We start from the raw sequence: 15,628 nt of genomic DNA on the forward strand, positions 1-15,628 counted from the left end.
GCTTGAATTTATAATCTATCTAGGCTAGGTAGTGCTAGCAAGAAATAGATATTCAACAGTAGTAGAACCCACTTTAACATCTTCGCACGAATTGGCCCGGCTCGCCCGGTGAAATACCACGACCATACTATTCCGCGTTTCGTCTGATGAGTGTGCGTCCCGGAGGCCTAATTTAGTCCTCTTTCCTTTCCCACCGTTTTTCTTATAAAGAAAGGATTGGGAAGTGTAAGTGGACTCTCCGGATGAGAGGATGCATGGGAAGGGAAAATATTTTCTTTCTGTGCATCCTCTCCTCCGTCGATTAAAGGTAGACAACGCATATACAATTGCGTATGTCTATGGGCAACGGTCACTTCGCTATTTCAGCGATTTCAGGTAGCCGCTCGCTCGTTTGCCACCGCATGATATAAAAAAAAAAGATTTTATATATCTAATTGGACTAAAGCAAAGATTTGTTTGGTTGTTGATTAATCATATATTGTTTGTTTGAAAAATATGTATGAAAAAAATATGGCGTCTATTTAAAATTTTATATTTTTATCACTTAATATAATTCTATGTTGTACTTTAAATCTAACCTCAAAATGTAACTTAATTTAATTTTAAACACAATAATTTACATTTATTAGATATTTCTGATATGATAAAAGTAAAAGCGTGTGATATGATTACTGTCAGCGCCATTTTGTTTTATTTCGCACTCGCGTTTTGGCGGGAAACATTGACAGATTATATCAGAGAACGCGTCAGTTAACGTCAACAGATTTTAGGTGTTAAACATTTTAAATAAAAAGGGTTACGCAACGTTTATAGATTTTTATTTAGCCTGCAATAAATTTTAACAAAAACACAATAAAAAATAGTCTATTTTACCTAAATATTAATCAGCAATTTAATGGTTAAATAAGTATCGCGTAAACGATTATGTAGTTTTTGAGTTATTTCAGTATTATGCATAATTTGACGATTCCATTGTGACAGTTTATGAAATGTCGAGATGTGTTATCATTTCAGTATGTATGTACATACTAGCTGTCGCCCGCAACTCCATCGATGCGGGACTATGTTCTACATCTTAGTCAAATTTCATCAATATTCTGGATTTGGATTCTGGATTCTGGAGACACCTACTAACAAACATCGATCCATTCATCTAAACATTTGCGTTTATAATATTATATTAGAAAGAAGTAAGTATTTGTGATGAGTTAAACGATTTAATTCTATAATAAGGAGGTATTATTTTATAAAGAAATGAATTAATATTTTTTATCTACATTGGATAAATGCATTTGCGAAAAACTTTTTCTATAAATCTATTTGTGCAAGTAAAAACTTTTTAGACGATTGTTAAAAGATTTATGAACTAAAGTTTTAAGGATTTATGAATTGTCTAAGCCAATTAAGTTAAATTCTAGTCAATAAATCATCTATCGATGACTAGAATCTTAATATTAGAAATGCTGAAGTTTGTTCGCTGGTAACTACACAGCGAATAAACGGATCTGCATGTAAGTTGGAACCGTGATACTGTCTAGAATAGCGTATAGGCTACCATATTTTTAATAACGATAGCTAATTAGAAATACTAATTTAGAAAAGGTTGGATTAAGACCGACTTAGACCGACTATAAAATGACCGAATTCACAATTGTACGGCAACAACGATTGGAGTATATGAAAACTTTTTTTAAATCTCTCTAGCTGTGAAAGTGGAGGAATTGATTTTTCTTAAATCCGACATTGGCTGAGGCGTCAAAGTAAATCTTTTTCAACGAATTTCTGAATCTATTATACGAAAGAAAGTAAGAAAGTTTTTGACTATTGTAGGAAGGATTTATGCAAGAACTTTGAACGAGATCAATTCAAAAGAATGGGGAATGTTTGAAGTTTGATTTAGACAAAAGAACTATAAAACTACTACCTATCGGCCGCGGCTTTGTCCGCATGGAAATAAAAAAAAACATGGTAAATAGCCTAGGTGTATGTATAAGTTTAGATCAGTGGTTCCAAAACTTATTTCGTCTACTTCCAACTTTCAGAATAAATATTTTTTTAGCGCCCCCATATTTTCACATATTTAAAAACCACTATAACTTCAAATTAAATTAATTAATTATTGTGACCTATATATGTATATTAACGTAGAATTCTAAACGAAACTTTTACTATAACCCGCAACTTGAGACCTGCAGCGCCCACAAGGGGGCGTTATCGCACACTTTGGGAAAGACTGGTTTAGAGAGATGGATATTTGTTACAAGGTATTTTTAGAACGACTCAACGGATCTTCATGAAATTTCCCATAGATATAGAACATAGTCTTGAAGAACACATAGCCTACTTATTAAGTTTTTTTTATTCCACGCGGACAGAGTCACGGGCCACAACTAGTAAGTCATAAAATCTCTTTAGTTCTTTTGTCTTCGTTGAAAATGAATGAAAAAACTTTACGAACGAATAACTAAATGATAAAGGAATTGATTTCAAGAACTATTTATCAGTTTTTAATGAATGTGCAAAGTTCTGGACGGTTCCATTTTAATAAGATTTATTCAGGAAAGTTCTGTAAAGAGATTTCGTTCTTACGTAGAAGTAATGGCTCGGAAATCTATTTTATTTTATACTTATTATAAGATATTAATAATTTTTTGATAAATGACACCTTTTCAAAATCAATTTTAGAGTTTATGAGTAGCTGTCGCCCGTGACGCCGTACATGAAATTAAAAAACTTAATTATTAGTCTATGCGTTCTTCCAGACTATGTTCTATATCTATGCCTTTCAGCGAGATGTATACAGCCGTTCTTACAACATTCGCATTTATAATATTAGTAAAATTATAGTTAAAACATAGTTTCAAGACCTCTGATTATTGGATTCAAGAGTTAAATTATTTCTAGATCTTGCAAATAGACTTTTGTTTAGTTTCAAATTTACACACCGGGTAAGCTAAGTTCGTCGCACTATACAAGTCAGCGTTGCCGCGGTTAAAGTCGCGCGTTTATTGCGACAGTGGAAAATGTATTTTATTTATTCTTCAAATAACAGGAAACTAGAGATAAAGGATTTTGGTAGCAACGTTTGCACTTCCGGAGATATTACTCATGAAAGTTTTACACAATAATACTGACAAGTTTGTATTTTGTATGTTTATGTGTTAAGATAAGTTACTAAATATATAGCTAAAAAATAATACGATATATTCTTTCCAATTGTTATGAAATTTTAATCGTCTTGTTATTTTCTTCATCTGATTCAAAAGAGTATAAGTAGGTTTTTCTTATGCATGTTGTTTATTGTGCCAACAACAATATTTGTTAGTAGCAGAATTGTCTCACCCTGTATAATACCAAGAGCACACAGAAGACACGCCTCAAGTGGATGTAATTTCAAGTGCAGTCTGATGAGTGTGCGTGCTGGCCTAATTTCAGTCGTGTTTCCCTTCCCACCTTTATAAGAAAATGTTGGCAAGGGAAAGTGGATTTGACGGAGGAATATACGCATACAAAGGCGGAAATATTTTCTATCTGTGCATTTTACGTCGATTAAACGCATTTGCAATTAAAGATGTATATGGCTGTTTTCTTGTTGGTCACTTTATAATATATTAAAAAATATTAGAATTTAAATTCTTGTCAAACTTTTTGCCGCGTAAACTTGTTTTAGATTGAAAAATTTAAAGCAACGTATACAAAAAAATTGCGATTTCTCACAGCCTGTCGCTTCGCGTGTTGTTCGAAGTGACAATCAATTTATCTGACACGTTTTTAAAACTACAACGTGTTTTAGAAACTGAAAAATATTTTTGGAACATACTGTATCTCGATTTTACAACGCTATGTTGCATTAAAATCGTATAGTTTATATATTTACTAACGTTACAGTAAAATGAAGAATTTAAAATACCTATTTCGAATTCGATATATTTACAAAAAATTTCCCCTTGATTATAAAAATAATAGAATTTAATTACATATATTTATAACAACATAATTATTTCCTTTAACAAATCTATTTTATTTTGTATTATAATTATTAGTACGATTATAAACTAACCGACTTCACAATTTTACGGTAACATTCACCTTTATAACAATACAATATTTTTATGCGGGGCTGGTTTTAGCATTTAGATGAGAATTTCGCGGCGCCCCCTATTTATTTTTACTATTTTTGGAATTAGGAAAAATCTTCCAAAGATAGGGTACCTTAGGGGCACTGGAGACACTCTTATATATATCCGAATCTGACGCCTTAGTGTCCCCTTATACTCTGCGCCCTGTTCCAGAATTACGCGTCGTCCCTTTTTATTTGGTGTCCGGAAAAACTTAAGTTAGTATATCTTAAGGGGAACCACAGGCGCCCCATTACATCCGACTCTGGCGTTTCGTTGCCCCCTTATGTCCGGCGCCCTGGGCGGTCGCCCCACCCTTCCCTAGCTACTGTTTTCAGGTATATTACTTGCTTTGGAAGCAATAAATATGTCGACTAGACCGGAAGTAATAGCGTTCCTTGTAGCGTTTCCGGTTTCAAGAGTTAATTCCTAGATCTAACTTAGATATTTTAATCTCAGATATATACAGGATGTGTATAAAATAAGGAAAATATAATTTTTTCATTAAAATATACAACCACACAAAGATAAACTTAGCACCGTACAAAGATATACAGGTTGTTCAAAAATAATATTATAGAATATAAACTTGATAATATTCTCTTACGAAATATCTATAAATTACTTCATGTTTTTCTTTAAAAAATAGACTGTTCATTTATATTATATTATATAGAAAATAAAAGTTTTTACTTCAATTAAATAAGTAATAATCCTAAATATTTAAATGATCGCTCCATTATCTAAGTAAATACGATTTTTAAAACTTTCCTTCACCATTATCAGGTGGAAAAGTTTCGTAAAAGTTGAGAAACAGACTCACAAAGTGCATTTATCTTTTAGAAGTTTCTTAAAACTTTGAAATGGATTCGACATAGCTGTACATTTCATTGTTACACAATTTTAAAGAAGAAGGCCTAAGATAAATAAATAATCAAATGAATGAATGAACGATCGATCGAACCATAGAACGATAGAACGATCGAACGATAGAATGAACGATCGAATAAATGATTGATGAATGAATACATATAAATATGTAAATACAAAAAAAATCTTACTAATATTATAAATGCGAATGTTTAGATGTATGTTTGTTTGAAGATATCTTCTGATCGAATCAACAGATCTGAATGAAATTCAGCATAAGCAGACTATTGAGTATTAGTATTGAAGGAGGACGAAGACGTATTAAGTCAGTTTGGAAATAATTCGATGTAATATTTTGCTTATGTTTACAAATTTAGACATATTACTAAAGGACTGTATTCACAATTTGCCGGTAACATCTCGTCTCTTTGCAAAGGAAAAGGATTTATTCAAGAAATACATTTAACAAAGAGCTTTGGTACTGTGGAAGAGGAAAGCTTTGGAGCAAGTACTTTTCAGATATTTCAAACCTTTGTGTTACCAATGCTGCTTATATATATATATTTATTTATTTATATTATATAGAGCGTCGGTGGCTCAGTGGTCAAGCACTTGACTTGCAATCTGCAGGTCCTGGGTTCGAATCCCGCCATGTACCAATGTGTTTTTCCATTTTCGATTTACATATGTACATTTATCCGACGTTCTTACGGTGAAGGAAAACATCGTGATGCTGCACATATCTGAGAAGAAATTCAAAGATATGTGTGAAGTCAGCCAACCCACACTTGGCCAGCGTGGTTGACTATGGTCTAATCACCCTTAACTTCGGGTAGGCTCTGAGCCACTCGGTGGGGACGTATAGTGAGCTGATGATGATGATATAATAAATGCGAATGTTTGTATGGATGTTTGTTAGAAGATATTTCCAGAACGGCTCAACGGATCTTCATAAAATTCGGCGTAGATATAGAACATAGTCTGGAAGAACACATAGACTAATAAGTTTTTTTAATTACCCGCGAACGGAGTACGGGCGACATCTAGTATATGAAAAATGATGAATTAACTAGAATTAATTATTGTTTATACCAATTTAAAACTCAAATATCTACCTATATATTTAAAAAAATATTTATTTTTGTTTTAATTTTCTTAATTAGGCCTCTGGAAAGACTCATCAGGTAGTTGGAATAGCTACGCATTTGACGCGTGTCATGTGGTCGTGGTATTGCAGCGGGTGAGACAATTCCTGCCAACATGTTAAAGCAGGCTCTACCACTGATAAAGTGTCTTCAATTGTAGTAGAAATTAGTAAACATTAGCATTTAAATAAATTCATGAAATTGCAAAAACTAGTGTTTTCAGTCTCCTTTGTGGCGCTAGTGTAAGATCAGCTCTGTACCGGAAGTAGTAAATACGTCGACCAACGGAAGTCGGGAGCCGCTCGTTACGTCACTTCCGACATTGGCTTAAGATTCCCGCGTTAATTGCGTTATATTTTTGTTTTTCTTTGGTACGACAATAAATTGTATGGGTTAATTGGTTCTACAATCCGCCCACCCCTTTTGTAAGGATTTGTTTCTACGAGTCTGGTGTGGGGGGGATGTTTCCGGTTAGGGCGGGTAAGGTCGGAAATTGTAAATTTACTATTGTTGTCAGTTAATGAATATTTCTTACTTATAGCAGTTTACGTTATGGCTACTTTTGGGAAATAAATCAGATTAACTTGTTTCGTATTCTGTTTAATTTATAATCTTAAACCAGAGATATATTTGTTTATTGTCTGGCAGAGTTCTTTTGAAGTTTAATTCGGGTTTCGGAAACCAAAATCTTCTTTTATAACATATAGTTATCTGTTTTTTCAAAGATAATGTCATTGAAAATATGTTTTATACACAGATTTTGGTCTCAGAAACAAACAATCATCCTCTAGTCCTGACTCAGTGAAAGCGGAACCTTTTAAGTAGACTTTTCAACCAAGCAATTCTTATATTGACGTCTAGTCAAATATATGTCCATCCGCTTCGTATCAAGCGTTGAGCGTCAATGGCTCAGGTGTTAAGCTTAAAATCCCGCCAATGGTGTTTTCGATTTCCGGTTTACATATATACATTTATGTTGTTACGGTGAAGGAAAATATCGTGATGCTGCACATATCTGACAAACTCAAATATATGTGTTAAGTCATGCAATGGGCCAGCATTCACTATCACATACTCTCACTTTGAGTAGGTTCCGACACCCTCAGTGAAGACGTATGAACTGATGATCACATTATTTGGTTCTCTCACTCATAACGTATATAATTTACACAGAGTATTTAAGAAACAGAGAAACTTTTGTAATTGAGAAACGCTCTGAAACAGATTAATCTGTGCCAATAACAATTCCAAGTTTAACTTCTATTTGATAGCTCGAGGGCTTTCCATTTAAATTGTAAAACGTTCTAAGAACGTTTCAATGTCACCGGTAAATCGACAAATCCGGGTATTTATAATGTGCTTAAATTTTTTTTTAGAACAAACGACATCTACATACTTTTGATGCGTACTATTTTACAGATATATATAATTTTTGTAATACTTAAAGAAAGTCGCTTGCAATCGATCGTCATGAGAAACATTGCAATTTTCAAGATGGCGGGGCGGAACAAATACAGTTGACTAAGAGCATTAGCTTCACAGCGATTCCATAGTGAACTTCAAAAATCTAAAGAACTGATAATAATATTCGATAAGTCACGTGATTGTCAGTTAGTTCTATACAATTTTGAAGTCTGCTATTGAATCGCTTCAAAGCGTCACTTTGTCATACCCCGCTGACCGAATAGACTCGCGTCGGCTATTCAACGTTGCGTGTACGACGCAACCATACAGTATAAAATTATTCAAACTTTCGTGACAAATTATAATAAACTGATATAAAAACGGCTAAACACTGACGTATATTCGTCCGGTGGCGGCACCGACTAGTTTCGAGCCCATCGGGGACCCTTCATCAGGATGAGTGGTACTGGTATTATTTCGCGGACGCGGCCCTCAGCTCACTAATACTATATTCGTTTCGACGATTTACTTTGTGTACGAAGGGTCAAACACTTTACATTATTATTGTGTTGGCATCAAAATATGAATGCATTCGTTTCATATTCAATTCGCCGACTTTATATTTAGTTTAGACAGATTAGTAATTGTCGGATTTCATAATCGATCGGTGACAGATACATAAAGTCTTAGTATTTGTTGCCGTTTATTTAAAATGAAACTAATTTATGTTTTTGTTTATATTGATATCAAAGTTTGATCAATTTGAGAATTAAACGGTTGACCTTTATCTGAATAAATCAACCTAAAATTATATACGTATAATTCTTTATTATTAAATGTTTATTAAACTTACTAATATTATAAACTAGCTGTCGGCCAGCGACTCCGTCCTTAGTGGATTTATAAAAAACTTAATTAGAGTAACCAGCCCACACATCCACATCACATCCATCTAAACATTCGCATTTATAATATTAGTAAGTTAAATAAAAAACAACTCTTCAAGGCATAAATTCGAAAAAAATCAATAAATAGTATCCTATATCCATCTCCCGGCTCTAAGCTACCTCCTCACCAATTTTCAGGCATATCGGTAAAGCCGTTCTTGAGTTATAAATAGTGTAACTAACACCACTTTCTTTTGTATATCGAGATGCGAATGTTTAGATGTATGTTTCTTAGAAGGTATCTCCAGAACAGCTGCACGGATCTTGATATAATTTGTACTCGTAATATGTAGAACATACGTCTGGAAAGACACATAGGTTACTTAAGTTCTTTTTAAGTTCCGCGCAGACAGAGTCGCGGGCGACAGTTAATATTATAAATGCGAAAGGTTAGATGGATGGATGGTTGGATTTAAGAAGGGATCTCTAGAACGTATGTATGGATCTCGATGTAGAACATAATCTGGAAGAACACATTGGCTATTTATTAAGTTTTTTTTAATTCCACCCGGACAGAGTCGCGGGAGATAGCTATATTTTAGTCGCAGTATTGGATTATTGTTATGCACATACATAAATGTATAATATAAACAGTATACTACTGTCCGTTTGTACTTGATGTCGAAAGTTGACTCATCCAAAGAGTTTTTCTGGAAAGTTCGATTGTATGAATGGTTCCTTTAGTTGTGTGTATCGGAACGGAAGAACGTTTCTTATGTTGTTCTATACAAAGTCTGTTACTAAGTTATTTTCGTTTATTTTCTTGATACTAGAATTAATACTTAATATTTTTATCCTACAAATATACTGTTATTTCTTTTAATTTATATATCATGAGATGGTAAACGAGCGAGCGGCCACCTGTAATCGCAAACGCAATTGCAGATGCGTTGCCTACATTTAATCGAAGGAGGATGGACTTCTGTCCAGGGAGAGATCTAGGGAGAGGATGCATGAGAATCCATCCTCTCCTCTGGAAAATCCACTTCTACTTCCCATTCTTTCCTTATAAGAAAAACGATGGGAAGAAAAAGAGGCCATCGGAACACACTCATCAGATTGTAGTTGGGAAAGCTTCGCACTGTAGACGTGTTTTGTGGTCGTGGTATTACACCGTGCCAGACAATTCCTGCCAAGATGTTAAAGCGGGCTCTGTTAAATATATCTGGCTGATCTTGCTTGACATACTGGCTGATCCCGTGATTTACACGTTTTTCTAAGACTACAAATATTTTAATATTCACAACGATGTAGAACTGTTTCTATGTTTCCATATAGTAACTTGAATGTGCGAGGAAGCGGAAAATAAATCGCATTTACTATAAAATAAAGCAATAAAGGTGAACCGAAAAAAAATAAAAATGAAATAAGGCGGGAAAACGTTTCGGGCGTTGGGTAATGGCCGCCGGAAGTCGGCATAAACGCGCCGCGTCGCCTCTTCCGGTGTTGCCAGGCTGTAGTTTATTCTCCCCAATATTTGGCTAAGAAATATGTTTTTCGGGTAAGTTGTTTGGAAGTTTATCCTTTTGATATAATAACTATTTAATATTGTTTCAATGGTTTTTGTTTGGTTGTCAATTGTTTTTTTGTTAAAGAACATTGCTATCTCTTTTTGTTTATACAAAGAATGAAAAAGAAGGCAATATTTTGTTATACTGTCGAGAGACGTAACGTTAAGTTATCCATCTCTCAGTGACCATTTAAATATTTTATTTTGAAAGTAGCGTCAGTAATCGAGAAATTAAGGAACAAAAGGTTCGTGTGGTTTGCACATGTTATGCGGAGGGATGATGATATTAAAAATAATGAGATTGAATGTATTATAGTATAAAGGTAGAGGAAGACCAAAGAAAGTTTGTATTGCGTGAGATATCGTTGATACAGTTGTATGGAGGAGTACATACTGTGCCGACCCTCTATAGACCTAAGGTTGATGAAGCTATTAAATTTTTTTGTTCAACTCTTGTCTACGAAATTTCCACTTTAATAGCTTAAAGAAGCATAAACAAAATCAGGAATCAAAGGAGGCAATATTAAAAGCTGTCAGATTCGTTAGGCACGTCTCACTAGCGCTAGTTTCAGGATAAATCCACTTTGAACCACTCCGAACCGGTTTGAACCGGTGCGAGGAACTTTGACTATTTTAAATGGGCACGTGATTTAAAAGGAAAGCCTTTTAGTACGCTTTTAGTTTTACGTACATAAAGTTCTGGAGTTGTAATGCTAGTTATACACGAGAGTCGAACAATGAACAGGTTAAGAATACTTCTAATATGTTTGTTTCGTATCTTTTATATTCGCGGTAATGTACACAACTATTTTATCATTTGCATTTTATGTCACATTTATTTATAAATCCATCCATTTGACGGTACAACATCTTACTATCTTACTAATATTATAATTACGAAAATTTACATAGATGTTTGTTAGAAGGTATCTCCAGAACAGCTTAAAGGATCTTTACGAAATTTGGAACATAGAAAGACCACTCCACTCTACTTATTAAGTTTTTTAATTCCACGCAGACGGAGTCACAGGATACAGCTAGTATCTAACAATAATCTTTGATAACAACCAGTTTCAAATATCTTTTCGGCTCTGAATATTGCTCTTTGTCTCGATACGTTACGCACTTGACCTTAGCTGCAGAATATATGAAAGAGCCTGTATCAAGTATGATAAAGAAGTAACTTACTGCGGTTATTCTGCGCGTGTACAGCTGCTAGGAGAGCGAGCAGGAGCCAGCAGCCCGCCATCTTCTCTCAGCTACACGACAGCCACATCTGTGAATAGAGAAAACTGGTTTGAACTAGTTCCAACTGGATATAACTGGTTTTGATTTGTACGGTACAGAATTATGCCTAAACATTTCTATGTAATGTTATATTACACTCATAAAGTACAAAAACATGCAGTTAAAAGTTCCTATAACACTCTGGGAATGAATATGAATTAAATAACATCTTAACCATTTAAATCGATTCAATGGTTTAGGTCATAGGAGGTCACCAACATATATAGCGCGAAAATCAAACCTTCATCATTCATAAAGCCGGACATAGGTAGTTTTGATGGCATGTCCGGCTAAAATGAACGGTGTCGGTTGTACGGTTTTTGTTAGTAAATCTTTAATAATGTAGTCCAGTCAAACTGACTGGTCTGTCCGATTATTATGTTTAGCGACGTGGCAACCCTAGTCGGGCCTGTTGTCCTTACGTACGAGACTCGGGCAGTTTGCGATATTGAAGTTTAAAGGCTTTGGAATATTTATAGCAGGTATATTAAAACTTTTCTATATAAAATTTCGTTTATAACATAGACTTTATTTTTAAGCAACATTTCCACTAATGACAAGTACTCTACGTTTTAAAGCGTCGTTCCACTAAACTTTGAGAATAACTTTTAGTAATTCCCACGTGCCAGGTGTAAAGAGAATTCGTTAAAATTTTAGTGTATTCCAAAATACAGAAAATATATTTAAAAAACACTAATTAAGATTTTTCTGTCTTGTTTTAATCTGATCCTTAGAATCATTGTATAATGAGTTCCTCAGTGGAGATTTACTGAGACAAATATTGGGTATCACTAGGGGGTTGAGAGGAAGGCAGTTAGCCCTCCATAGAGAATCTAGAAATATAAAACAATAGCTGTCGCCCGCGACTCTGTCCGCGCCAAATTAAAAATAAACTTAATTAGTAGCCTATGTGTTCTTCCAGACTGCTCCACATCTATGCAAAATTTCAGCGAGATCCATGCAAAAGTTCTGGAGATAACTTCAAACAAACATCCATCCAAACATTCGCATTGAGGTTCACAAAACAAATTGGAATAAATTTATTTGACATACAGTTAACGTAACTAACCCAATACTCTAACCAATAACGTCAAATGTAAATCGCCGATGTTCAATTTCAATTAACCGGTTATCCGGCTGTAACCGGTCGTAACCGGTTCACCGTACAGTCGCTGCCGTGACAAAATTTTAATTAATGCGCATGTTCGATTGGTTTCGCGAAAATGAATTGCGAATAATAAACATAGGTTTGTAGGGTGACAATGATTAGGCTACTTATTAAGTTTTTAAACTATTGAAACTTTCGTGAGACATTATACTAAACTGATATAAAAACGGCTAAACACTCACGTATGCCGCCGGACGAATGTACGTGATTGTTAAGCCGTTTTTATATCAGTTTATTAAGTTTTTGTTTAATTCCGTGCGAAAAGTCGCGGGCGACAGCTAGTACTGTTAGAAAGAAAATCCGAATATGGACCAGTGTATTGTCACACTAGCCTTACTAAAATATCGACGTTTATGTTCCCTCACTATTCATTCTGACACTGGACTTTGTAACGAAAGCACGTCATTTGCGCTAAAGGATTCTAACTAATAACGTCTAAAAGTAACATAAAAATTACACATAACTGATTAATTAAATTAAATTTGATGTTAAGTTACTATTTATGTTTATTTTTTAAATCTCCAATGCACAAGGCATTGCCTGTATCGTGGGCTTTCAGGGCAACTAGACTCAATGATAAAGTAGTCAGTTGTTTGCGTTGTTCCAACGACAGCGCAGACTATTGTTGAAATGATGGTGACCCTATAATTCACGTGACCAGACGCACCGTTTTGAACAGGACTGTCCCTTTTTATAGAATCGTCTCTGTGTCCCCGGAAAGAATTATTCGACGACTAATTGTCCCGTGTTTTTAATACCGCGCGAAAATTTGAGAAACCGTGTCGGTCGACGCGAACGGTGTGCCGATACCGCAACCTGTCAACCCATCTGAGAACCCAGTACGAAATGGCAGTACTAAAGAACATAAAACAGTTTTATTTTACATAAATAAACTAATAAACTTATATAAAAGAAACGGCTAAACACTCACTATATTCGTCCGGTGGCGGCACAATAGGTGTGAATATACGTGAGCGTTTAGCCGTTTTTTTATATAAGTTTATTATAATGTCTCACGAAAGTTTGAATAATTTAAAAAAAACAATGTCCCGTTTTAAGTTAAACAATAATTGGTCACGTTACCTACACGTCGATTCGTACAAACTCGATATTATTGATTGAGTGTGCGCACAGATGGCGGAGTACTTGATTTGCACAACTGTCCGGGTTTAGAAGTATCGCAAATTGAATTGATATTGAAGTACCGAAGCTATGTACATCTCTGTTATTAAAGCTTAAATTTGATTGTAGAAATTTGCTTACAATCTGACTAATAAAGAGATCCGCAATGCGACTTCACAGAACCTTTGAGACAAAAAAATAGTGATATTGGTTAGTACTTATACGACACTAGATGGCGCTGATCAAAATAGTACTGTAATTATCTATATCACTAGCGGACCCGACAGACGTTGTCCTGTCTACACGTCTTTAATTCGAATATTATTTAAAATTTGACACTGCGATGGTAGCGCCGTCTGTCGGATCCAATGTAAAACATTCCAAAATCAACAACTACTATTAAAAAAACATTGTCCAGCGGACAAAATTGTGAATCTAAACCATTCCCAGATCCCCTTGAACACACACAAAAAAATTCATCAAAATCGGTCCAGTCGTTTGAGAGAAGTTCAGTGACATACACACGCACAGAAGAATTATATATATAAAGATATCTTCTATATATATAAAAGAAAGTTGTGTTAGTTACACTATTTATAACTCAAGAACGGCTTTACCGATATGCCTGAAAATTGATGAGGAGGTAGCTTAAAGCCAGGAGACGGACATAGGATACTATTTATTAATTTTTTTTATTTAATTTTTCGAATTTATGTCTAGAAGAGCTGCTTTTTTTAACTTATCTATATATTAAGTTTTTTTATATATCCACGCGGACAGAGTCGCGGGCGACAGCTAGCAACAAGAAATTAGCGATATTGGTTAGTAATTATAGGACACTAGATGGCGCTGATCATTTTTTTTATATCAAATGGTGGCAAACGAGCGAGCGGTCACCTGAAATCGCTGAAATAGCGAAGTGACCGTTGCCCATAGACATACGCAATCGCATATGCATTGTCTACCTTTAATCGACGAAGGAGAGGATGCACAGAATGAAAACATTTTCCCCTTCCATGCATCCTCTTATCCGAAAAGTCCACTTCCACTTCCCATCCTTTCCTTATGAGAAAAAGGGTGGGAAGGGAAAGAGGACTAAATTAGGCCTCCGGGACGCACACTCATCGGACGAAACGCGGAATTCACTTCATGTGTTTTCTGTGTGGTGGTGGTATTTCACCGGGCGAGTCGGGCCAATTTGTCCGAAGATGTTAAAGCGGGTTCTACCGCTCTTGAGCACTTCTTGACTGACTTCACACATATTGAATTTCTTCTCACAGCGATATGTACGGTGAAGGTAAACATCGTGAATGTTTGCCTTCACCGTAAGAACGTCGGATAAATGTACATATGTAAATCGGTAATCGAAAAACACATTGGTACATGGCGGGATTCGAACCCAGGACCTGCAGATTGCAAGTAAAGCACTCGGAAGATATAGGCTACTAATTATTATTTTTTTAATTCTGTGCAGACGGAGTCGCGGGCAACAGCTATGTTATATTTTACAAATAATGATATGGTAAAAAGATTCACGAGGTTTTTGCTAGCATCACTTTGCTACGATTATTCAAAATAAATTCGATAAATCCGTCTATTTTATAAAGTTAGTTACCTAAAATGAAGACCCAATCCTTTCAAAATAATCCAATACATGGAGAGATTTATTCATATGTTTCTTCATATTAATGTCTTGAAGGGATAATCTAAAATAGCCAACCCTTATCATCCCTTCGCCTTATTTTTAAGGGTTAACGAAGCGGATTTTAGAGGCGGGGATAATTTTTTTTACAATAAAGGGGTATGTTTGCTAAAAGACCTATGAAAATGCGCTTGAAAATTAATTAGTACCTTCTTATTATTTTTGCAGACTCTAAAATGTTTTTTTTACATACTTGTGTACAAATAACAAGAAAAAATAACGAAATAAATTAAATTGAAGATAGCGCCATCTATTATTGAAAAAAATCAAACTCACAATAAAACTTTGTAATATAAAAGTGGTGATTGTGAGAAAACTATAAAAGATAGATATATTCTTGGAAGGAATTTTATTT

At 34.7% G+C, this 15,628-nt stretch overlaps 1 protein-coding gene across 3 annotated transcripts in view; it reads right to left on the minus strand.

Moving 5' to 3' along the window:
• Positions 1-15,628, minus strand: part of LOC106126056 (lachesin) — an 83,095-nt gene that overhangs the window by 12,429 nt on the left and 55,038 nt on the right. For all 3 annotated transcript variants that reach the window (XM_013323523.1, XM_013323524.1, XM_013323525.1), the window contains exon 2: positions 11,183-11,270. In XM_013323523.1, the coding sequence (XP_013178977.1) occupies positions 11,183-11,243 (61 nt within the window). In that variant the 5' untranslated portion in view covers positions 11,244-11,270. The remainder of the gene's footprint in view (positions 1-11,182; positions 11,271-15,628) is intronic.

This window comes from Papilio xuthus, unplaced genomic scaffold (genome assembly GCF_000836235.2).
Source record: "Papilio xuthus unplaced genomic scaffold, Pxut_1.1 DF825355.1, whole genome shotgun sequence".
Classification (NCBI taxonomy): Eukaryota; Metazoa; Arthropoda; class Insecta; order Lepidoptera; family Papilionidae; genus Papilio; species Papilio xuthus.